At 39.0% G+C, this 25,419-nt stretch overlaps 1 protein-coding gene across 3 annotated transcripts in view; it reads right to left on the minus strand.

Annotated features, from left to right (window-relative positions):
- Window positions 1-25,419, minus strand: part of KNL1 (kinetochore scaffold 1) — a 43,598-nt gene that overhangs the window by 3,704 nt on the left and 14,475 nt on the right. The window contains exons 10-24 of one of the 3 annotated variants that reach the window (XM_067557984.1): window positions 18,977-24,385; window positions 17,408-17,552; window positions 16,221-16,288; window positions 15,981-16,079; window positions 12,808-12,923; window positions 10,525-10,615; window positions 8,145-8,261; window positions 7,232-7,319; window positions 6,577-6,657; window positions 6,082-6,121; window positions 5,847-5,948; window positions 5,282-5,397; window positions 4,908-4,976; window positions 4,634-4,743; window positions 3,851-3,969 (exon numbers count right to left, since the gene is read on the minus strand). In XM_067557984.1, the coding sequence (XP_067414085.1) occupies window positions 3,851-3,969; window positions 4,634-4,743; window positions 4,908-4,976; window positions 5,282-5,397; window positions 5,847-5,948; window positions 6,082-6,121; window positions 6,577-6,657; window positions 7,232-7,319; window positions 8,145-8,261; window positions 10,525-10,615; window positions 12,808-12,923; window positions 15,981-16,079; window positions 16,221-16,288; window positions 17,408-17,552; window positions 18,977-24,385 (6,770 nt within the window). Of the gene's footprint in view, window positions 1-3,850; window positions 3,970-4,633; window positions 4,744-4,907; window positions 4,977-5,281; window positions 5,398-5,846; window positions 5,949-6,081; window positions 6,122-6,576; window positions 6,658-7,231; window positions 7,320-8,144; window positions 8,262-10,524; window positions 10,616-12,807; window positions 12,924-15,980; window positions 16,080-16,220; window positions 16,289-17,404; window positions 17,553-18,976; window positions 24,386-25,419 lie in introns of all 3 variants that reach the window. The other 2 variants (XM_067557985.1, XM_067557982.1) reach the window with 2 other exon arrangements.

The following is a 25,419-nucleotide window of genomic DNA, read 5'->3' on the forward strand; positions in this document are numbered from 1 at the left end:
TGATGGATGTGGCAGCAACTCCCCTCCTCTTGGAGTCAGGATAGCAGCTAGGAGTACAGGTTCCCAGATGCTTTGGCCTACGAAGCCCCACTTCTAGATTTGTTGTTGCTGTCTGTACTTTTCTTGGCTTAGGGTGAGGGAGAGAAGGGGGCAGGGGAGAAAGAAAGTGAGAGAGGTTTTCCTCTCTTCCACCTTTCTCCCTTCCTTTTTTCCCTCTTGTTGCCCCCCCATACACACACTATTTTTCCTTCTTTTGTGTGTTTGTTTTGAAAGTTAAGGGTTAATGCCACCACTGGCGGTAATCTTATTGTCCTTGAAGAGCTGGATGCCAAGCAATAAGGAATGTCGCTACTGATTCTGCTTGGAAGCAATTTTGAGAAAAGTAGTAAATTAACAAAAGAAGGATCAGGCTCATTGCCATTTATTTTCTGGCCATAAGGATCTGTGGTTCTGCGTGAAGCAATCTCGTTTAAAGCAATAGCCCTCCCTGGTAAGATTTTATAGGAAAGCAAGGGCTAACAGAAAGGGGAAAAAGAGAAGGGAGACAGGTCCTACAAAAGTTGGGGCAGAACCCCTCCCTGGTGGGTGGAAATTTGGAAACAGGCTCATTGGAACTTAACTCTGGGATAGGGCTGGAGACCAAAGCTGCTAGAACTTTTTAACCCCTGCATGACCAGACTGTGCAGAAGCCGGAGCCCCAGATGAGACAACCCTGAATGGCCATCAGGAGACATCCGTTTATTTTATTAGGAGTGAAGAGCATTAGATGCTTGGCGTGTGCATTCTGTTGATTTGTTGCTAACTGTTAACAAATACATGTACATGTTTCTAATATCATAAAAGAGGAAACTTAACCTTAATGGTGGTTTAAATGATTACCACTATTGTGGTTTTGGGAATGTGGGAAAGCACAGAAAGATAAAAATACGATGCAAATATGACAAATTAAAAGAATTAGGGTAATGTCGTTAAGGCCTAGCCAGAAATAAGTAATTAATACATGGAGGGAGGCCTCATTTTTGGAAGATAGGATTAGTGAAGGAAACAAATTTGATGGAAAACAGAATGCTGATGTTAAGAAATAAATAGGCTAGCAGGCTATGAAGAATGTCTAAGCCAGAGGTTCCCAAACTGTGGGGAGCACCCCCATTTGGGGAGGCACTGCGGGGTCTGGGCCGGCCCTGCTCTGCCCCCATCTCCAATCCAGCCCCATCCCCAGCTGCAGCCCCAAACCTGGCTTCCAGCTCCGCTCCTGGCCAGGGCCCCAGCCTCAGTTTCTGGCCAGCCCTGATTCAGTCTTCATTGCTGACCCTGAGCCCTGGGGTTCCAGTGCCCCACTTCTGTCCCCAGCTCTATTTGTGGCCCCAGGCTCTGCTCCCTTCCCCCCATGGTCCAGGACCCAGCCGCAGCTCCAAGTCCTGATCACAGCTCTGGCCCCACTCCCCAGCCCTGGCTCCTGACTGCAGCTCCTCGGGGCGGGAAGGAGGGGTGCGCACGGGGTGCAGACCAGGTAAAGGGGAGTGACCCAAGGAGTTTGGGTCACTGGTCTAAGCCAATTATTATAAAAGAGGGAAAACACTTAAATAACTTATTATGAATCAGATAAGGGACAAAGCATGTAGAGATGAGATAAAGAGCAAGACAAATTATGGTCAATGTGTGGATGTACAGTAAAGACAATGAAATGTGTATAGAAGAAGGTTATTGTGGACATCACCTTAGCAAACATCTCAGCAATGGAACCACACCGTGGAAAGTTTGTCCAGCCATATGAAGGCTACAGAAATTGGATTAATCTTCATGATGTCACCAGATGCCGCAAGGACCAAGGAAAAAGGGGTATCTTGAGAGCATTTGGCCTGGGGATAGGAGTTCTCAATAGTATAAATGAGGGAGTGGCTATGAATAAAATGAATGCAGTGGGTCAACACCGAAAGGATTTAGCAATACCCCTGAGGATATCCTTAGATCAGTTAAGCTCCATACAGTATGGAGTGGCACAGGTTTTAGAGGAATGGGAACAATCCCAAGAAAAGGCCCACCTCCACCTCTTGCAGGCTGTTGGTGCCCTCCAGAGCAATGTTTCCTTGGCCTGGCATGCATGCAAATGCAGACGTGGATTAGTGATGTGGTAAAGAATACGATTCGAGGTGGTATGAGTGGGATCCTCCCATTGGAAATTAGGAGCATTATTTGGAAAAATTCCACCCATACTGAGAGATACATGCAATCCTAGTGGAAAATGGTAAATTTTACCTATGATAAAGGATTTGGAGAAATTACTGTATTTGTTTTAACTGATGTCAGAAGCAGAAATAAGGTGAGTTTCCCCCATTGTAACCTTGAACTTTAATGTTAAACAGTGATGAAGCCCATGGATCACAGGATATAGGCAACAAAGGAAACCCAGGGTGAAAAGCAGAAGATTTGGGAGCCTGCTTAGAAGAACCTGGGATTGGATATGAATGCGCCACATACCTTGCAACCACAGGATGTGGTGTTTAGAAATAAGAGGGAAACTGTTATTATGCTATTAATCAGTTTGTAAATGAATTTATGATTGTGGATGTGGGAAATATTGTTGGGATGGTCCCCCATGGCAAAGGGGATCTTGACTTTGGCTTTACATCCAATTGTGGTGATTTTGGTGTTTCAGATGGTGGTTGTTTTATTCTTGGTGCTGACATGCTGGATTCAAAGGAAGATCAATCAGTTGCAAAGCCCACACTTTTGCAAACCATGGGCACTCCTTGAGGAATACTTTATATGAGGTCTGATCTATAATGAGGCAGAATCAGGGGGTGAAAACTGAGAATGCCAGTGAGAAGATTATTGTTCAGTCTCAGTTAAGAGCCTATGCTGGGCCTCATTAGTAATCTATTGAATTCACTGGGTGTGTGTGTATGCAACTCTTAATATTAAAGATATATGATCTGTAAGAAGTGGAGTGATACCCCAGAATTTGACATAACTGCGAATACCCAACTGAACAATACTGCAGTCAGCCATTTTATATGTTCAACCACTGCCAACTGAAAACCAAATACCACATAGCAAGGAATAATCTCAGACTTTTGTGAGGCAAGGTCAGACAGCTACATACTTGCAGTTTGCTAATCAGAATGGGAAGATGGGACAGAAAGTTATGGAATAGACTGAGTGAATAGTGACCTTGATTTTAAATGCCCCTGACATGTTGTATGACTAGAAATGTTTTGAGAAAATTAGTAGTTTGTTGAAATTAGACCCAGTAGAAGTTACCATGCTGACCCACTAGGAGTCACTATAGGTTATGTGCTTTGTTCAAGTTAGCGATAAAAGATTAGATAAAAGTAAACACTTCGGAGCAGTCCGACAGAGCTTTTCTTCAGGCAATGAGCTGACATCTAAACTCATCAGCTAGACAGCAAGAAGACCCTTGAAGACCAGCTGGTGATTACTTGAAACCATCTCAGACTGTAACTATCTCTGGGATGACCTAAAGCATTGCGTATGTGTGTGTGTACTTAAAGGCTAGTAGTTTTAGATAAAAGCACTCATTTGTATCAATTATTTATCAGACAGAAGTGCTGTGTTCCCACTGATTTACTCCTGACACTGCCTGGAGAAAAAAAGTTAAGTTTACCACTGCTTTGGGTTCTGAGAAATCCGAGGTAACAAAGGTTCTGGTTTTTAAAAAGGTGTTGAATTTGTAAAAATAAATAAATAAATAAAAATGAAGTCTTTGGATGCCAGCTGGCTTCCATTATTAATGTTGGACTGAAAGTGTGTTTCAAAGTCTTTGTGATTAGTCACTAATAGCACTTCTTTGGGGGTTGAATTGGAGTAGGTTTGATCTTTAGTCACTCACTTTGTATTGTCCACTTCTGTCTTCAGAAGATTAAACTTTCCACCCCATCTGTTCAGAAACTCAATCTCTTCTCCTAAGAGTCTACAACGATTCACCACTAACGAAATCTCATGCAGCACCTAAGTGGATAATAAGAGAAAGTAATCACACTAGAGCTCACTCTTGTAAGGTACATGACATTTTAAATTGCAATTCTACTCTAGAAAGTACATAAAAAGCCCACCCATAATCTTAACTGCTAGCTCTATACTCAGTCTGGGATCTGAAAATGAAACTGTTTATGTATCACCACAAATAAAGATTTTCCTGTCCATGTCCTCAAATATACCTGTTTGTCTTCAGTGGGGTTGCATAGGTAGGAAGGCCAAATTTGGTTTTGCAATTAAAACCACTATTCTATTAATTATGTAGGAACCAGAATAGAATTTCTGTCCTTGATAGTTTTGCTGGCTCTGCAGTGCTAACAGAAGCAGTAAAACTTATTTTAATCATAAAGCAAGAAATATCAACAATGGAACTGATCTATTGATTGAGGAAACTACAGTTATATAGTCACCATTCAGAGCAGAAACACATACTGTATGATTTATGATCGATTGAAATTACAGCTTTAAAATCACTTTCCTTATGGTAAAGGCTTAAAACAGTAGAATATTCATTAATTCAAGGCTGAACTTTATTTTAAGAAATCCTTGTTCTCAATATCATCTTTATTCTCTGGGACAGAAGAGATTCCATGATCATCTTCTCAGGGCTCTGTAATTTAGTTTCTTGGAACATTACCTGGGGCAGGTGATGAAATGTTGTACATTTTGTCTGCCAGGAACCCTGACTTTCAATAAACTGGAAGATAAGCCTTTGGACCAGACATGATGAGAGTGGAGCTTTTTCTTCTACAAGGCAAAAGAAAGAATTATTCTACAGAACTGTTTACATTTGTAATCTCTTTTTGGGACTGTCTGGCAGTGCACTTGCAAATGAAGTACAAATATACAGATGCCTTCCCAGAAACAGGCAAATCCAAGGACCAGAGCAGCAAGCCACTTCAGAGCCTTACCATCCAACAGAGATTCAAAGCTCACATCCACAATCTTTCTGCCACGGGTGTAACTGAAAACAGCACAATCTGTGAGAGACCAAAAACAAACTGTATAAGTCTGTATTTTCAGATTTAGTGTGCTACCCAGCACCTCAGAGCTCTCTCTCTAGAAGCAAGCATCCAGGTTGTATGATTTCATTCTTTTAAAAAAAAAAAAAAGATGCCTTGACCCAGTCCATAACTACATTAACTCACAGTTCGAGTGCTTCCATGCTAGTATATTTGCTCTCTCTTACTAGTATAAGGTCTACAGATGTCAACCTGACCCAATGGATTTCTATTGTAAACCTTTTGGTTTGCAAGACAGAAAACTGCCAAATTTTGCCACTCACCCTCTGGTGGTCCAAATGTGATAGTAAGTTCTATAGAATCATAAAGGAAGGTGAACACTGCCCGGTGATCGCTCCATTCACTGATCTCCCATTCAGTGAAGCTAAAGAAGAAAAACCTGAGTTACATCCAAAGAAACAAAGGGAAAAAAGATCAGAGTACGTGTAACAGAGTACGTGTAACATCTACCACCACATAAATGTGCTAGTGACAGCTGGCACTCCGCTAACCCTGTGGATCATCAAGTCAGATGGAAATGGTAGCATGAGCATGACCTTGCAGGAAATATTGAAAAGTTTCTTCTATTAAAAGGTAACACCAAACATTAAAACAAAAATACTCATTTTGGAAGGGGAGGAGAGTCTGCTATAAGAAGAGTGCATATAAAATTAGTGCACCCTACTATGCACTAGACTCACAGAAGCTTTACTGCTAATCCTATATTGCCAGGAGATTGGTGCCACATTTGGGATCCTATAAAAATACATCAGCACTACCAATGTGGGGAGAGGGAACTGATCATCTCTGGGATAAAAATCAAAGCTGAAGACCCTTTCCTTCTCTTACTTGTATCTGTCGAGGACCTCCTGACAGTCATTTGCTATATTCTGCAGACGGTTTATCTCAGAAAACCCTTGCTGCTTCTGAACCTCCAGATTTGACAGATCCCTGCAGAAATACAGCAACAAAATCAGCTACTCCTGGGAAGACAAAGCACCTTGAGGTGCTACAATCTCTAGAACCAGAAGGCACATGCAGGTTTTAAAGAGAGAGGCAAAAGAATCACTGTGTGACATTCTACCTTTGAAGCTCCTCTTCTTGGGCTTTGAGGTTTTCAAGTTCTAAGAAAATTAAAAAAAAGCCATGAGAGAAAACAGCAAGTAGTATGAGAAGCATGAAAAAAAAACCCAACCTGACTGGCTGTGCAACCCTGGTTCTCAACATCAAGAGAGATCCCAGGGTGATGGCAATTACCGCTGTTAGGATGTCAGCAGACATGGGTAATTATTCAGCACTTGGATAACAATGCCCTGTAACCAACACATGTTCTTTTCAGCTCACTATATTCCAAGTTCTGAGTTCTAATCTTCCAGAAAAAAATGCAATGAAACTTGGAAAGAATTGTTTATGTGGATAGCTATCTCCCAACCCAACAAAAACAACTGTGGTGATAAGAGGCCCACCTTCAGTGTTTGCTTTCACACAAGCCTGAAGGTACATATTCCCTACTCTGGGCCACAAGCCTTTCCACCCCCCGAGTTCATTAATACAAATGCACCTCAACTGGCCACATTACCTTTCTCAGTCTCTCTCACTTTGGACTCGCACTCTCCCACTGGATCACTGATATCTGCTTCACATTCTTCCAACTTAGTAACTAAAGGAAAGAAGCATTAGAAGCCATTCTCCAACCAACACACTATTCTGAGGCACAGGAATAACCCCTGCAGAAATGCAGCCTCTCTTTGTGTCAGTCAGTCAGTCAGCGTCAATGTTTAGGTTTTGGTTGTCTTCAGCTATTATAATATGAGCTTCAATTTTATTTTGTCAAAAATGATAATATGGACACATGTAACAAGAAGTCAGTAGTTATAGAATTGACAGAAAATTTCAGGTAGCAGTGGATGATGGGTAAAAGCCTTGTTTGTGCTAGCTTCCATTACAGCAGTTTTGAAACTCATGATCCACATTTGGTTTGAGAACTGAAAGAAAATCTATTAGAAAAAATGCAAACTGAACTGGTCATTTAGTCTCCACATCCTACTTACAAGGTTCCCTTAAGCCAAATCTACAACCACTAGCCTACAGACAAGTTACTCAGACTATAGGACTTGTAATGCTCCCACACCCCTTCTCTAGCTATTATCTGAATAGTAGCTTTTCCAAAGTAGTGAAGAGTTGTTTAGACTCCAGTAAATGAAAATTCTTGAACTAGGATCTGAAATACTTACCTGTTTCCAGAGAAAAAAGACAACTATCCATCTCCCTGAGGAATTCATCTACTTTTGCTATTCTTGACTGTAGTTTCTCCCATTGGAGCTACGGGATAAAATTGGACAATTATGTTTCATTTTTTGTTTGATAATATATTTTCACATAAATCTATGGCTGCATTTAAATAATAGTTCTGTTAGTTAGGACCCTGCACTGATCTCTGCTTGCTAGGAGATTGACCAATGAAACCAATGCAATCTATCATACTTGGACCTAAAACCAGATAGACATCGGTTATAACAATCACAGGATTTCAGATGACTCCATACCTGCTTTGCCATAATCTTTCAATCACTTTTCCCAAAAAGAAGCGGGAAGATGCAGGGTGCTAACAGGCAAGATAGTTTTTTGAGCTAATGCTAACCGGTTTGACTCTAAGAAATAAGCAAATTCTGAGATGTCTTTCACAGTGGGACAAATGCTCCATTTATCTATCGGACTGGTGTCCTATGCCAATATCCCAACTCCCTCATTACCTGTAGTGTAATATGATCACACTGTAAGAAGACAGCAGTGCCCATGATATTGCTACTCTTCCTCCCATTATAACTTGTACTTTGGTAGCATCCCTGGGTCTGAATCAGGAGCATGGTCCCCACTGTGTAAGTGCATGGAAAGACATTGTCCTTGCCCCAAACCAAATTTACAATCAAATCTACAATCAAACCTTCACAATCAAATTTAAAATCAGATGCAACAGTATAAGGGAAGGAGTAGGAGATTAACAGTAACAGAATGTATATTTACATTGGATAGTTACGTGCACAGCTTGATGGTCCCAATTCACCTTACACATTTTAAATATAAATGAAATAAATCAAGAATCCCTAATGGCTCTCTACATCCTCTTCCCTTCTCCCACCTAAATACCTGTGTGTTCTGCACCAAATTGTCATACAATTTCACTTTCCCCTTGTGAGCCAGGACTTTACTCTTCTTGGTAAAACAGGATTTCATTTTGTTCAACTCTGTTCCAAAGTTCTGCAGCTGCAATGGATGGGAAGAACAACAGTGGACAAGGTGAATTAGGAAGTTAAATAAAGTTAGTCTCTGGGACTGATTCAACTAACAGCAGCATATATGAGTCACACAAGGAATCAGAAATCTGGGTCAGGAAGTTCTGTAACAATCAGGCTCAATCTTGTTTTACAAAAACAATTCACTACTTTATTCTTCACACAGCAAGTTGGAAATCCCATATTCAAAAGCACAGCAGCACACAAAGTACCAAAAAACCTATAGCATTGAACACTAATGTCAAATAACCAGAGTAAGAGGAGCTTTCAAGCATATACAAGGAGCAATATGCATTTTTTTGCTTTAAAGTGTTTTGCCCTGGTTATTTGAGATACTTAGCACAACCCTACAATTTTGATATTTTATACACATATATTTGAGGTCACCTTTAACGCACACAGAAAAGTGGCAGTTACCTGCACCATGTCAACGCAACATAGGTATTGCCATACTGGATAAAATTTATGGTTCATCTAGTCCAGTATCTTGGCTCCAACAGAGGCCAGCATTAGAGCTTCAGGGGAGGGTATAAGACACACACCAGTCACACTCTAGACAGGCAAATACATGACAATCTATCTCCACATGAAGGTCTCGTTCTAATCCCTAATAGAGATTGGTTTAATATCTCTTCCAATATTTGTTAGCATTAACTATAACAAAAATATCCAAAGTTGTTATCCATAATGATGTCCAACCCATTTTTTAATCCTGCTAAGTTCTTGACCTCAATGATATCCCGTGGCAATGAATTCCACAGTCTAATTATGAATTGTGTGAAAAAATACTATTTTATCATTTTTTAATTTACCATGTTTTAATGTCATCGAATGTCTCCTTGTTCTTGTATTGAGACAGTGAGAACAGAAACTCCTGATATACCTTCTCAATACTATTATTTTGTATTCTTTTATTGTGTGCCCTCCCTCCTTTTACCCCCCAATCCAAACGTCTTCCATTCATACAAGTTTCATACAAGTTTTTCCATGTCCCTAATTGTTCTCATTGTCCTTTTCCAAACCTTTGCCAATTTTGACCAGGTCTACACTTACCTGAAATTCGGTGGCAGTCAATGGGAGTTACACAAGCTAATCTGTGTAGCTTGCATAACTTCCATTGACTTCTTAACTTCCGTTGTGTGTGGCATCTTCGCTGTGCTGTGCCAACAGGAAATGCATTTCCATCGACGCAGTGCTATGCCACTTGAGGGGGTAGTTTTAGTGCGTCGACTTCTGGATCAATTGAGTCTTCACTGATTGCTCAATCAATCCAGAAAGGTCGATCTGACAGCAGCGAATTTGCTGTCAGGGAGTACATAGCCTTTTTTGAGATGGTGTGACGAATGATGCATACAGCATTCCAGATGGAGGGAGGCCCAGTGATTTATATAATGGCACAATATTTTCTGTATTATTCATAACATTCATTATATATCCTAACATCTTGTTTGCTCTTCTGACTATAGGTGTGCACTGAACAGAATTCTTTATTGAACGTTCTACAGTGACATTCTGATCCTTTTCCTGAGTTGATGAGTAAATTTAGAATCCAGTAAGGTGTATGAATAGTTCAAATTTTCCCCTCTGATGTGCATTTCTTTGTATTTATCTATGTTGATCATAATCTGCCATTGTGTAAGCCCATTTTCCTAGCTTGGTTAGGTCCCTCTGAAATTCCTGAGTCTTCTTTGAATCCAACTAACTTAAATAACTTTGTATCATCTTCAAATTGAAGGCTGAAGCTAGACAGATTCAAACTGGAAATACGAGGTAAATTTTTAAACAATGAGGCTAATTAACCATTGGAACAATTTACCAAGGGTCATGTGGATTCTCCATCACTGACCATTTTTAAATCAAGATTGGATATTTTTCTACTGTGCTCTAAGGATTTTTTTGGGGAAGTTCTATGGCATGTGTTATATGGGAGGTCAGACAAAATGATCCAAATGGTCCCTTCTGGCCTTCGAATAGATGACATTTTGCTACCTCACAACTCACTCCTCTTTTCCAGTTTGTTAATATACTAAAAACAAGACCTAACATACAATCCTTAGACACTCTGCGTTAACCTTTTGCCATGATGAAAATTGACCATTGTTTATTTCAACTCTTTATTTCCTGTCTCCTAGCCAGTTTTTGATCCAGGACAATACATTGCCTTTTGTCCCATGTCTAGCTAGTGATGTCCAGTCACCATTCAAGTTTTTATAGCTAAATGCAGTTGGCATTACCTCTTTGTCAGAGCAAGTCCTCATCACTTCCCAGAGGCTCTTATTCACATCCACCAGAAGTTTGTCCTGGACACCTACACACAACTTTAAACTGAAATATGAAAAAGGTCAGAGAAGAGCCACACAAGAGTATGTAAGCAAGCATACAAATGGTTATGCATAAAACTCCAGCCACTGAGTTTTAACTAAGCATGGACATGTAAGTATTTTTTTTTAGGTAGGCCTTAGTGCCTGACTCCTTCACCACTTTTTCACTATCTTCTGGATGTTATCCCTCTTTTGATTTAAAGCGCCTAACAGATCACATTGTAAAGGAGATAGTTTTCACAAAACATTTAATCTCCTCAATTTCTTTACACTAATGTTATTCTTTAATCTCAATTAGAAAATTACAAGTCAACAAACTCCAAAAGTGTGAACTTGTGTAGAATACAGGGGGCATAGTCTCTTTTCATTTTCCAGGGAATTAAATGCATGATGACTACTATATCAGAATGAAAGTACAACTGTTGGTGTTTAACTTTTGAATAGCTGTTCTATTCTTAAAGAAACATTTATTAACCTATTCAACTCCATTTGTTCTATTGTAGCTATATGGAAAGTATGGGATACTGAATCCAAGAAAATTTCTCCAATACCAATGGTGTCCCAAAGTGGGTACAGTTTAAATGTGGCTCCTATATTTATAGAAAAAACTCCTTAGAAGTAAAGCTAACTGGACTGACCAATCTCTGAGGTTTATATTGATATTCCACTTTCTCATGGCTAATGGAAGGTTGCTGGGAGCACTAGTGAATAGGTACAGGTACCATCTTCAGTATGCTGATGTTATTCAACTTGTTTCCATATCTGAACTGGCTGGTGCAGTACAATGACTTATTCGGTATCTGATATTGGGGCATGGATGAGGTCAAGATGATTTAGGATGAAATCCTTGCCCCATTGAATTCAATGGAGTTTTGCCTTTGACTTCAGTGGGGCCAAGATTTCATCCATAACATTCACAGGATAAGTAAGGCACCCAGAAGTGATTTACGTTATATCAGAACCTACCACAATTAACAAGATAAGCCTACAGTTTTATTCACAACGTGGAGATCTTGTTGGATATCCACATAAAAGATTGCCAAGAGTGCTTTTTTTTAATCCTTGGCATGGGGCATAAAGGCTGTATTATTTTCTTTTGGATATGGATCATGCTATGATTATTAAGACTTTTGTCATCTTGAGGATGGATTATTGCAATAAAATCTAGAAAGTCAAATAATTTGAAAGTTGCAGCTTGCTTTCATGCTGAAAGCACATTAAACGTCTGCTGCTCAGTGATGTCCATTGGTTACCAGTTGTGTTCCAGGTGAAGTTTAAGGTGGTATTTTTGAACTATAAATTCCTAAGTGGCCTTTTCCTTGGTTATTTCCAAAACTGCCTCTCCCTGTGAGATATTGTGTTAGCTTTATTTTTGTGGATAATCTAACAGTCCCCCTTGGTTTAAACAAGAGGCAGTCTGGAATTTATTTCCATCTCAAGTCTGCATAAACCCAGATTTGATGATTTACAGAATATGACACAAAGCTCATGTTTTCCTCAGCTGCCTTTTTTTTTTTTTTTTTTTTTTTTTTTTTTTTTTTTTTTTTTTGAGGGAAGGCTGAGAACACAGGGCAGAGTTGTTCAGGGAACAAAGAGGAGGAACTGGAATTGGTGTTATGGGTAGGAAGTTTTTATGAGGGCTTTTACATTCTATTTCTTATGTTTTATTTTAGTTATTTAACTGCAATGTGATTAAAGAATCAGAGACTAAGAATCAATCATGAACTAGAGAACTAAGTCCCTGGGATATCCTACTGTCTGTATTTTAACTTAATAAATTCTGGAGAATTAGAATAGATAATGGCAGATTGTAATCCATGCTTTTTCTTCTGTCTGCTGTCTTTGACAGACTTTGAAAAAAAGGGTCCAAAAAGTTTACTTTTGCTAACATTAAATTACATTTACAGGTAAGATGAGATAAAGAACAAATTAAATAACTTTTGGCAGATTTGTCACTATCCGTCCCACATCACATGTTTCCTACTAAGACTTTCCCATATTCAGCTTTAACATACTAACTGATTACTTGTTTAAATTAAACAGGCTCACTACAATCTTGGACCTTTTTCCACCTATCTTTTGGAAAATAATGAAATTACTCCCTTCAGGCCATCCTGCATGCAGCCAAATCTAAGATGATGGGTTACAAACAAAAAACCTAATATTTCCTGTGAACGACCAAAAAAAAAATCTTACTTTTCTATCATCTGAGAGAGAATCTGGCAATCTTCTTCATAAATCTGCAGCTTGGGGCGATAAATGTACTGGCTGTAAATCAGGTCTTCTGGAGTAGGAGCTGTGTTCACTGCATACTAGAGGGGGAAAGAGGAATGAAACTGAAAAATCCAAAAAAGTGTATTTCAGAAATGCCAACTTAAAGTCAAATCCACATCCAGAAATTAGTACCAGGTTTGGGAGAGTTATTTTGCAGAAATTTTACTGCAAAGAAAGTTCCTATGGGGGACAGGATGGTCTAGCGGAAAGGGCACAGCACTAGCAGTTAGAAGTGCTGAGTTCTATTCCATCCCGTAGCAGAGATTTACTATGCAACTTAAGGTCAGTTACGTCACTTCTTTACCTCAAATTTACTCACCTTTGTGAAGCACTTTGAGATTTAGGGATGAAGTATGAGTGCTATATGAGTGCCAAGTATTACTTTTGTTCTTAAAGGCCAGTCCTAGAGTATCTGTAGACAGGTTATAGTTCAGGAAAACTGCTAAAGCACAACATGTAGGATACAATTTTCAAAAGCAGCCATGTGACTTAGAAGCACAAATTCAATTGACTTTTCATCCGACTTAGACTTCTAAGGGCTGTTTTGAAAATTTTATTCATAGACAAGAATTTAGGTAGGCTGTTCTAACTTGAAGCAAGGATGGAAGCAACACTTGAAGGAATCTTTCAGTTTTGTTGACTTCATTCACTAGTGAAATGGCTACATTAGCCCACGAAACTCACCATTTTGAGAGAGTACAACATAAACCAATTGCAAGTTGAAAGGACTAAACTAACAAAGAATAAAGATTAGTCAGGATCTTTTATTTATTATTATAAGCGGAACACAGTGAAATCTTCAAAAACCGAAAGAGTTTGAAACAGCTTAAAGAAACTGATTTCATCAACACAAGCTGTACCAATTTACTGGGCAAACAAGAAGTTTTAACAAAAGCCAGGATGTCAGCTACAACCCTGCTTTTTCTGTTCAGTACAAAATTCTAGTGGAGCTTTAAAAGCAACTCAGCACTGGTAAGAACAGACATTTTACTAAGAAGGTCAAGCTTCCCAAAAAGATGCATTACTGTTCAAGACAAATTTCCATCTGAGTCAGTACAGCAGAGGGCATTTGCAGAAGGTTCCTGAAATTATATATAACCTTTACACTCTTAAAAGGGTACTGAAGTACTGTTAGCTTGCACTAAACGCAAACTATTTTTTGATATTTTCTAATGTCATTATAAACTATCTTTAAATAGTTTATATATCAAGGTGTCAATGTATTTTATACCACCTGATGAAGCCCACCTTGCCCCTTACTAAGCACTGAGGATTCCTTCCTCCCCACCCACCATTTTAACCCACTTCCTTAATCTACCCAAGATAGATTTGGCAAGGCTTTTTGCTGGGGGCAGAGGAAAGGACTTTGAAGAGTACGTAGCTATGGTGCAATCTCCTTTTGTTGAAGTCACACACACTCAATTCAATCCATCATTTAGGGCTGCTCCTGGATTCCTCATGGATGCTAAGCTCTCACAAAGCAGCATCCATGAGTAATACTGTTTATTATCTCTAATTGGCTAGGATACTCCACCCCATCATTGTGGATGATAACCTGGCCTCAACAACGAGCCTCCTACTCAATGACTGTCATTAGGCCCCAAGTACCCTGCTTTCATCCCCATTGTTCTCTATGCACTTGTATATGTATATGATGCTCCTATGTTTCTCATTTCTACCTCTGCATCTGACGAAGTGAGCTGAGCCTCACGAAAGCTTATGCCTGCTAAAATTACATTTGTTAGTCTTTAAAGTGCCACAGAACTCTCGTTGTTTTTGCTGTATACAGACTAACACGGCTACCCCTCTGAAACCTGGCCTCAGTTATTCATGCCTTTGTCACCTCTTGGTTGAATTACAGCAATGCGATGTAACCGAGTATGAAGCCTTCAGCACTTAGGAAACTCCAAGTAGTACAGAATGTTGCAACACTGGCAACCAAAAGCACAAAAACCTTTCCTCCCTTTTCTGCACTGGCTTCTCATAGAATATTGAATCAGATTAAAAGATTTGGCCTTTATCTTTAAGGCACTCCATTTCCTGGGACCAGGATAGCTAAAAGACAGTCTAATGCTCTGCGATGAAGACTGTGGTCTACAACTCTGCTTCTCAGGCATGACACACTTTACAGTAATGGTAACACTCATCTGTGTAGGAGGCACAATTTTCTCTGGGACTGATCTGTATGTGTGTAAGGAATTCCTGCAGGAACTAAGGGCCATCATAAAGCTCACTATTTTCCACTCCAAGTGCAAGGCACATTTCTTTGATCTCGATTTTTCTAACAAATATATAGGAACCTGTATAGTAATATCTTACTAAAAACAAGACACTCCACTGCACACACTTACCACCCAGGAAGAGGATGAGAGAACAATAATGTGACAGCTGTGTAGTCACCTTGCTTAATGCACTACTGGAAAGCACTCAGATACCAAAGTGATGAGCACAAAGTAAGAATCTATACAGAATAAAATACAATAAAATATCCTGCCAAAGCTGCTCCTAAACTAGACAGAGATTGATGTTGTAAGATGCTAAGTGTTTCCACTTTCCAGGAATGCAGTGGACATTGTTTCTGATCTCTTCCTGTGCCAGTAGGAATTGCTCGTTGTGCCAGAGACAAAGTGGAGTGGACTAGACCAGCCCCAATGTATTTTATTCAATAAAATACTAAGCACTGCCATTTTACCAGTTAAAAGCTGCACTCCAGAACATATTCAGAAAGCCAGTTTCAAAGCAAAGTACAGGATATGAGAGTAGATAAATGCACACAAAAGAACTGCTAGTGTGTGGCAGGCTAGCATGGGGTAGATTCACACCCTGGCATGCTGCGAACTAAGTGTTCATGTAGACAAGCCCTTTGTGTGCAATAATTCTTAGGTGCTCTGATCTACAGGGTTGGAAGATAACCAGTCCAGATTTATTCAGAAGTAAATTAGGAAAAGGGAAGGGGGCTGTTTAGTCTGTGGGCCTGGTAATGTAAAGGTCTTTACAACTCAACTTCTTTAGCTGTCTTTAGTCCAGTTCAGTAAAATAATTCAAATATTTTAAATGGCAGTGATGAGTATGTATTTGAGAGGTTAGATACTCACATTGGCTGGAAGATGACTCTGTCGGGGCTTCTGAATTAGAATATGGACCTGGAGAAGCGTAAAAAACTCCCCTACTGTGACAACACCATCCTGAAATTTCTGCAGAGTGAATAAAGTGTACACATCAATACTTAGAGTACAATCATTAGCAAGAGTGCATCCAAAAGAGTATATAAGGGGGAGACAGGCAACATGTTTCTTATTAGGAAAAATTTAAAAGCATTTTAGATACTTACATACCTCAAATAAATTCTGTTCGCAAATACTGTCCATGAGAAACTGAGACTCCAACTGACTGCTTCGCTGCACTAGAGAGAAAGGAGATTGCTGTGGTTCAAAAATAAAACATTTATGGAGTCATGACTGTAGGTCCCTACCATTCAGATTATAAAACAATCTTCATGTAATTCAGAGTTTGACCTTCAAACCATATAAGCAATGCTCTCTCTGCCAAAATAAATGCACTTACTCAGGTCTTGTCTAGACTTACAGTGGTGCAGCAGCAAAAACAGAGCTTCTGCTATCAGTATAGGTACTCTTCCCCAAGAGGTGGTAGCTATGTAGACAGGAGAAGCCCTCCTGTCGATGTAGTGCTATCTAGGCTAGGAATTAGGTTGGTATAATTGCATCGCTCAGGGGTTTAGATTTTCCACACCCCTCAGTGACATAGTTATACCAACTTAAGTTTATAGTGTAGACCAGGGCTTAGTAGCCAAAGAAATACTATTGGGCAAGTTTGAGGTAATAGGAAAGTTCATTAGTAGTTAATAATATGAAGTTTCTAACATTGATGTCTTAGAATATACTCTAGTACCATTAGAATATTATTGACATGACTTCTTAGGCTGGTGGTGAAAAAGGTTATGGGATCAGAGTTAAGTTGCTTATGAATTTTAACTCCAACTTTCTCAAATTTCAAGGCTTTTTTTTTTTAAGCTTTTTTTAATTGTTTTCTGTTCAAAGTATATTTTCAACTTTCAAATCTTATTTGTCTGAATAATTGAACATAAGACAAACTTATCTATATTTTATATTCTGAAGACCCAGTTCTCCCTGTTATGTGTTCCATTACTCCCACTTGTGTCATCTTAACTGATTTGAGACATTTGAGCCTCTCTATTACGAATGCAACCACCATTTCTTGGGAGGACAGAGCAAAATTATTGCAGGCCTTCTTTCAATTAGTAACGAGAGTTTGTCTTTTCTGAATCTATTTAGGAAAAATGCCACTACAATTTATTCTCATCCACAGAATTAAAGAGCAATCCTGACTGAAAATGATTAATCCATAGTACCATAGAGAGCTTATATGACATGCAACATTCCTAGAGAAAATAATGCTGGTAAGAGGCCCTTCTCTATTGAGTTGCTTCAAACCGAAATAAGATAACAGTTTTAAGTGACCACTGCCAAGAACGTCTTACTACTAAGATCTGTGTCAGCCTTAAGAGAATCCAGACAGCTGCTGTTGCTAGAGTTGGTCCTCTCCAGGCTTTTAGCTGATAGAGTTGGAGGATTTTCACCCTCATGAGTTTCGGCTCGGCTATTAGATATCATGATGCTGGACACAACCTAAAATTGAACAGTGTTAAGAGAACATATATTTATTAGGACACTTGCTATACACCAGGTACATGACGACTTTCAATGGCAAATCATGTTTAGCTTCTGAATGTTTAGATATACTAAATAGTAGGGTATCCCACCATCAGGCCAGACCAGCCACTTCTCTCATTGATATAATGGAAGTGGGCTTTCAAAACCCCCAACTTTTCTGGCAGCCAGAGCAGCAGCCACCTTTCCAGCTTTTTAACACTCTCATCACTGCACTTTTTGTGACATAAAAGCCCAGTTCAGTTCCACTCCAGAACGTCACTCCTCCAAGGACAACCAGTCAGTTGCCCCTTGTTATGTATGCAGTTGTTAATGTTATGCAGTTATGTATGTATTTTGTTATTTGTCTTCTCTTTCATGCCTCCCACCTGCTCTCGTTTCAGAAATAGTCTAAAGAATTAAAAAATATAATTTTAGAAAAGAGCCAGGCAAAGTTATAAAAACAGAAGTAGGCATAGGGATTACAAATAAAGAAATATAAAGAGCTAAGAGATTAAAAAGAGACAAATAAAGGCAACTGGTTTATGTAATCACATGATCTCATTACTGTTATCTTTGTTCTCCCTACCCTTTCTCCCTGCTGCTTGTCCCTCACTTGTTGAGCCTTATCTCAGATAAAGCTATTCAGGGCAAGGACAATAACTTATTCTCTCTTTACATTCAAAGTTGCACTGTGGTTTTCATACAAGGTGTGATCTGAAACTGATTTAATTAAATGTGTGCAAAAACACTGTGTAGACACCTAATTCAGTTTAAGCAAGGAAAAGGAATCAGTTTAAGATAAATCTCTATTACATAAAAAGAACTAAGAACATTATTAAGGATGCAAATTCAAGCACTGAAAAATGCTAGAATTAAGGTTGCCTGTGGTATTTGGGAGGGATGAAGTTAAATATTCTTCTGGAGAACTGGTCATAATTCTAAGTACTAATAACATCCTGTTGCATCTTTCTTACTAGCAATACAAGTGTTAGGGTTGCTAACACAAGTGTTGCTAAGTTTGAGTCTGTAGGGAAAAACAAACTAAGCAATGTGACTCTGCCAAATGGTTTTATGACTATAAAAGAATTAACATGAAACTAGTAAGAGCGGTGCTTTAAACTGGCATGAAAGTCAGTACTCCCTATGTTGGTTCAAATTCCCCTCACTTCAGCAAGGAGTTCCTCAAATCAATTTCTTTTGCAGTTAAGGTAAGAGATAGAAAAGGTACTGGGGAAAAGCAGAGAACCATGAACAGTAACGGACTGATGATCGAGAGAAACCCCCAGAGGTAAAAACTACACTAAAAAACTTTTTAATTCACGCTCCTATAATTTAGGCAGAATAAAATCAAAGCCTTGGGACAGTTGACCACATTCTGATTACTGAGAAATTAGGCCCACCTGCTGTTCTTTTGTGGTATCTCCATGCCAGCTCTCAGCCCTCTTGATCTTCTTTCCTTTCTGGAGCTCCTTTTCCTCTTGTTCCCAAGGTCTCTTCTGGCTGCTGCAAGTTTCTTGCTCCTCTGATGGATTGATTTTATTGTGAAAGATCTCTTTTTTGTTCATCCCATTACAGGTTCCATCAAGGGATTCATAATTTACAAACTCAGCTGAATCCATTTCCTCTGGACATGCAGGAAGCAATTCCTCATCTATATACTCAGAAGGGCTCAAGTTCGGCCTTCCAGTGGGATAGGTATTGTCGGAGGTTTTGCTAGTGATTAAATTTACGTCTGAAATCTGAGCTTCTACACCACCGGCTGATTTGGCATTAAGGTCTTCTACACTTGGAACAGTGGAATTTCTTTTGTTTGGCAACTTAGGAGGGAAGATACCTAATGTTAGCTTTCTCACTTGACATTTATCTGTATGCACTGTCTCTAAGGGAATACCAATAGGAGCATCTCCAGTTTCAAAATATGTGTTTTCCTCTTCTTTGGTATAGACTGCTTTATTGGACTCCCTTTCAATATCTTTTCCTAAGATCAAAGGATCTTCTGGCTGCGTTACCAATTTAGGAAATTGTTCAGCAAGATTAGACACAGCAGCAGTTTGAGAGACTGGGACAACTTCAGACTTCCTTCTGAAATTTTTTAGCCTTGAACAAATGTTAACAATACCTGATAATTCAGACACAAGGCTGGGATCTACTTGTTCTGCATGAATATCATTAACTTGGGAGAATTGCTTAGTCTGTTCTGGGTCTTCTTGGAAATCTTTTGTAAGTTTTTCCCATTCAGTAGACACTCTCTCATTTTCCTTAGTGTCTTTGTAATAAATTATAGTGTCTGCTCCATTAATGGCTAACTCTGTGGGTCTTTGCTCATGTCTAGATGCAGTCAACTTCCCTTGATCCTCTTTCAAATCTATATTTCCAGTATCCAACACATTAACTCCACACCTGTTCAAACTATCAGTAAACTCTTTAGATAAGTGCAACTGCTGAACTGGAATTTGAACCTGAGACACACCATTACCATTTTCTCCATCACAATCCAGGAGGCTGTTTCTGTTTTCAGCCACTTCTTTTCTTTGACTTTCTATCTTGTAAGTTGAGGATTCTATTTGGTTCTCTGGAAGCTTGAAAGATACTCTCTTTGATTTGGATTTTACTTGTTTTCCCATATCCTGGCAGCATACAGAACTTGAGTTGTCCTTGGGAAGGTTAATAACATTCTCTGGCTCCTGGACAATATTCAAAGTGTCTTCAGGAAGTAACACAGTGACAGGACAAATGGACTTTTCTGTAGCAATATTGTGGATTTTGAGTGCATCTGTTTCTTCCTTTTTATAGGGCAATACTACAGCTGAAAAAGCAGGGAAATCAGGTCCATGTTTGTCCCTAAAATCTGAATGGCATTCATTACCCAAGTCTTCTGCATGCATAAAATGTATTCTCTCTCTACAGGCAGGGGCTGATGTTCTACATAAATTCTGCTGCTGTTGGCTTTTACTTGACACTTCTTGGTTCTCAGATCCTTTAAAATTATTACTATTAATAGCAACAGTATGAGATGCAGTGATATCCATCTTATCCTGGTTACATGTTAACACAACAGTTTCATTAACAGAAAGTACACAACCATCATGGGTGGACTGCCCACCTCGTAGAGCAATTTCATCATCTAATGACATTGTATGGATTGTAGTGTTCTCCGTGTCACCCACAGCAAACACAACTGTTTTGCTATTTGAAAAAGCTTCCTCTCCAACCCACTTATCTGGTTTTAGCCTATCCACATGCATGACTTTTTCCATGGTTTTATCAATTATGTGAGATTCAGTTATTTCCATATCATCCTGATTAAAGGCAAACACCATTTTATCTGTATGAACAACAGATTGAGCTTGAAATGCTCTCTCACCTTCTGGGACAATTTCACTGTTTATTGCTGCTGTATGACTCTTTGTAATCTCCATATCATTCTCACCACCCAGTGAAAACACAACAGTCTTTTCACTGGTTGATCCAATCAGACTTTTTCTTCCACTCCCTTTCCCTAGTCCTGGCACAGCCTGGGATGCAGCCTTTTCCATAGGTTTATCAATTACAACAGTGTTGGGTCTAGTTATATCCATGTCATCATTGCATGTAAATACAACGGTTTTATCTGCAGGAATTACGGATGTTACATGACTGGAACTTTCGCCTTGTAGGTAAATTTTATTGTCTGTTGCCATGGTGTGACTTTTGGTCATCTCCATATCATTCTCATCACCCAGTGAAAACACAACAGTCTTTTCACTGGTTGATCCAATCAGACTTTTTCTTCCACTCCCTTTCCCTAGTCCTGGCACAGCCTGGGATGCAGCCTTTTCCATAGGTTTATCAATTACAACAGTGTTGGGTCTAGTTATATCCATGTCGTCATTGCATGTAAATACAACGGTTTTATCTGCAGGAATTACGGATGTTACATGACTGGAACTCTCGCCTTGTAGGTAAATTTTATTGTCTGTTGCCATGGTGTGACTTTTAGTTATTTCCATATCATCCATTGAAAATATGACAGTCTTCTCTTTTGAAAGAGACAATGGCTTTAATACATTTGTGCTTAATATCTTCTTGCCATGTGTCAATGGGCATAGGTTGCATCCTTGCTGCTGTGGGCTATCTGCAACTATAATGGTATGACATGAGGTCAAGTCCTTTTTCTTTGGAAATAAAATATCTTTTCTTTCTGTTAAAACTGTATCAGGAACAGTTACTATACAGCTACCAGTCAAATCCATATTTTCCTCAGTGAAAAACACAACTGTCTTTTCCAAAAGAGAAGGCAACTGTGAACATTTTGTATCTGGCACTGATGTTCTAGCTAGCAGTTCAGCACACCTCAAACGCATGTCATCAACTGCAACAGTCTGACTTTTAGCGAAGTCCTGTTTTGAAGAAAGTGAAGCTGCTTTACTAGTTGAAGAAAATCTCTCAGAATTTGCAGTGTTTGACAGTACGTTGTTTAATGCTGCCATAGCATGGCTTTGCTGTTGAAATTCAGAATTTTTGGAGACAATGTGTATTCCTGCTGTCTTCCCAAAATGTGCATTTCCTTTAATTCCAGAGGGAAGGGTCTCATCACCAGAAGTGAAAGAAAACCTTGGAGCACCAGGGGCTGGAATATTTCCAGAAGTGTCTCTCTCTTGATTTGAGTTTATTCGGAGACTCCCACATTCTATTGCTGCAGTATGACATCTAGTAATATCTAGATCAGAACCACCAGAAAATAAGAGGGTCTTATTTTTTAGTTTGTGTGGTTTAGATGATATTACACTGTTCTGGGTATGTGTACTCTCATATTCTTTTGCTGCAAGAATAGGAGCAAAGTCAAGAGCAGAGGTATGATTTCTGGTTATATCCATACTTTGATCATCTGGAAAAACAACAGTTTTGTCATTAGTATAGGCAAGTGAAGGGTTGACTAGACTTTTCCTCAATTGTTGAGATATTTCATAGTTTTGTCTTTGCAAAGGTATCAGCACACAGCCGTTGCTGGCAATGGTGTGGCTTTTAGGGACTTCCATGTCTTGCTCTTGTGATGAAAAAGTAATGGTCTTGGCACTGGTATGGCTTCTTTTAATGTCCATGTAATCATCCATTCCTGAAAGAGGATTTTCCTTGCCAAGGTTTAGAGGACTTACAACTTCACTCGCTCCTTTATTCCAGTTCTCTCCTGGAATAATTTTAGGCTGCATTTGTTGTTGGCTTGTATTTATTCCAATGTTTTGATTCTCAATGACTACAACATGACCTGTAGTTATTTCCATTTCTTCCTGTTCATTTAAATTAGAAGAGGTAGGTTTGTTACCAAAAATTTGATGTTTGAATTTCACAGAGGAGGACATACCAGCAGAGACAGGAGGAAGTTGACTTTCAACGCCCTTTTCAACATCCTTGGCAATGTAACTTCTAGTGAAGTCCATGTCTTCCCCTGAGAAGACTATTGTTTTGTCACTTGGCAGTGAAACAAGCTGAGAGTTCACTGAACTGTGCTGAAATGTGCCCTTAGAAGTCCAAGAACCAGGATTTGCACTTGAATCTAGCCCCCGAGTCTCAGAAGTAGCTCTGTGACTTTGGATCCCTTTTTTGTTTATGTTATCTGGCACAGAAGATATTGTGTGTGTATTATTTTTACATTGCTGGAGAACTTGATTATCTGAAGTTATTTGACATTTAGTAATATCCATGTCATCATCTCCTGAAACAGTTTTTTCCATTAGCAAAGAGATGGCATTTCTTGATTTTTGAAAAGATTCATAACAAGACTTGCCAGTTGCACTGGAAGTTTTACTAGAGTTTACAACTGTAGGATTCTCAGTAATTTCCATATCATTACAGCTGGAAAAGACAATGGTTTTATCACCATGGAAGACGGGCTTAGAAGAAACACATCCAGGAACCAGAGTCATTGTTCTGCAACCTTGATCAGAGGTCTGTGATCCTTTCTGATTGTCTATCAAGATAGTATGGCTTCTAGTAATACCCTCCTCATCTTCAACATTTACAGTTTTCTTTTCAACACACCTTTGCAGGTCCTGTGGAACAATCAATTGATAGTTAGATGTTCTCTTTAATCTAGAGTTGTCAGCCACAAAACTGGATGATAAATCCATTCGGATGTTCTGATTTTGATTCTCAATGTTGAGTGTCTTATTTTTGGAGAGGAACATTTTTACAGTTTGGCTGGCAGTCATGTCCATATCTCCACAAGCCACAGTAACCTCCCCACATTCTAATTGCTTTGATGAGGCCTCACAAGCATTGGGGAACATGGTCTTAATGTTAGATACATGACACTTTGTAATATCCATTCCGTCATCTTGTCCTTTGAAGATTCTAGTCACATTGCCAGTGTTCTCTTGTGCATGGGAATATACATACTCCACTGGAGAAAACACACTACTTTCTGGAACTTGTGAAGGGACAAAAAACAGGTTCTCCTTTTCAGGTCCTTCAAGAGTGGGGCTGGCAAACATTTCACTTGACTTCAGGCTTGTCAAAAATTCATTGAAATTGATTTTCTTTACTGTGTCAAAGTCTGGCTTCTGTTGAAGAGACGGATATGCGTAATTTGCCTCTGTAGGATCACAGAAAAAATGAAATTCCTTGTTCATTTCTGACTCTTCGTTTTTGGATGTTAACCCAGCTAAAAATGATTTGATGTCTATTTTCCTAGGTTTGTCAATTTCTTCATTACTTTTAAGGTTACGTGTGATCACTGCAGTGTGACTAGCTGTCATGTCCATTTCATTTTCATCCAAAAAGATAAGCGTTCTGTCGTTCCTGTTCGTTTGATTGTTGTCTGTATCGTGCCACTAATGAAGGACAGGAAATGACAGTTACTGACATTTATAAGAAATGCTAAACCAATTATTTGGTTTAATACAAGGGTCAATTAATGTGGCCTAGAGACCAGTTTTATTTATTTTTTTTTTAAAGAAAGACTATCACTTGTATCTGACCTTCTGGATGAGCAGCAAGTACCGACACTGTTGTAGCTAAAAATGAAAGCTTACACACCTTCAAGGAAAGAGACTGGGTTCTGTAATTACAGCATATGCTATTTAACATGTTGTTGTTTTTTTTTTGAGTAAGAGTTTACTTCAAAATTTTACAGTGATGTATAAATTTCTGATATGTTTGATCTATCTTGCTTAGATTACAGTTGAATCACTAATTCTTATTCAAAGTTAGGGTCAGTTATGGACCAAAAATGTTCCATTTCTCTTTCCAGTCATATGTTGTGGCCTAATCCTTTCTTCCTGACTGCAACCAAAAGCCCTGCCTTGCTGCTAGCACATATACACACAACTCTTTTCCCCACAACCAAGAAGATAATGAAGAAAAGATTTAGACAGGCTCAAACAATCTAAAGTAGTGAAAGAAAATTGACCAATAATGATCCACAATTGACCAGGGTCCTCACATTTTACAAAGTGTAGATCAAGGAAAAATATTCTACACACACTTTAAATAATGCACAATACTTTTATGCAATGCAAGCAATAGGCAGCATGTTAGAAGAAACAGAACCTGCTTGGGCTTTTCTAAACCAGTCAGGAGCCTAGGCTTTAACTTGATGGGTTTAGCATGTGTTAAAGTATACACTGCTTTGTCTACACTAGACTTTAGAACATTTTAATTAGCATGTACAGTATTAGATAACACATCTTTAAATCCTAGTCTGGAAAATGTGAAAGGATATTGCAGCAGCATGAAGTATCTTGGCAAATCCTTGTCTGGAGAAAAAAGCATGAGCATGTTCCACAACACTGGATTATATCCTGCCAGGATGCATGACTGAAGTGTAACAACACACAAGCGCCATGATTTACGTGGCCATGATTGC

Source organism: Emydura macquarii, unplaced genomic scaffold, assembly GCF_026122565.2.
Source record: "Emydura macquarii macquarii isolate MOO-44397 ecotype Brisbane River unplaced genomic scaffold, CSIRO-AGI_Emac_v2 contig_1876, whole genome shotgun sequence".
In the NCBI taxonomy this organism is placed as follows: Eukaryota; Metazoa; Chordata; order Testudines; family Chelidae; genus Emydura; species Emydura macquarii.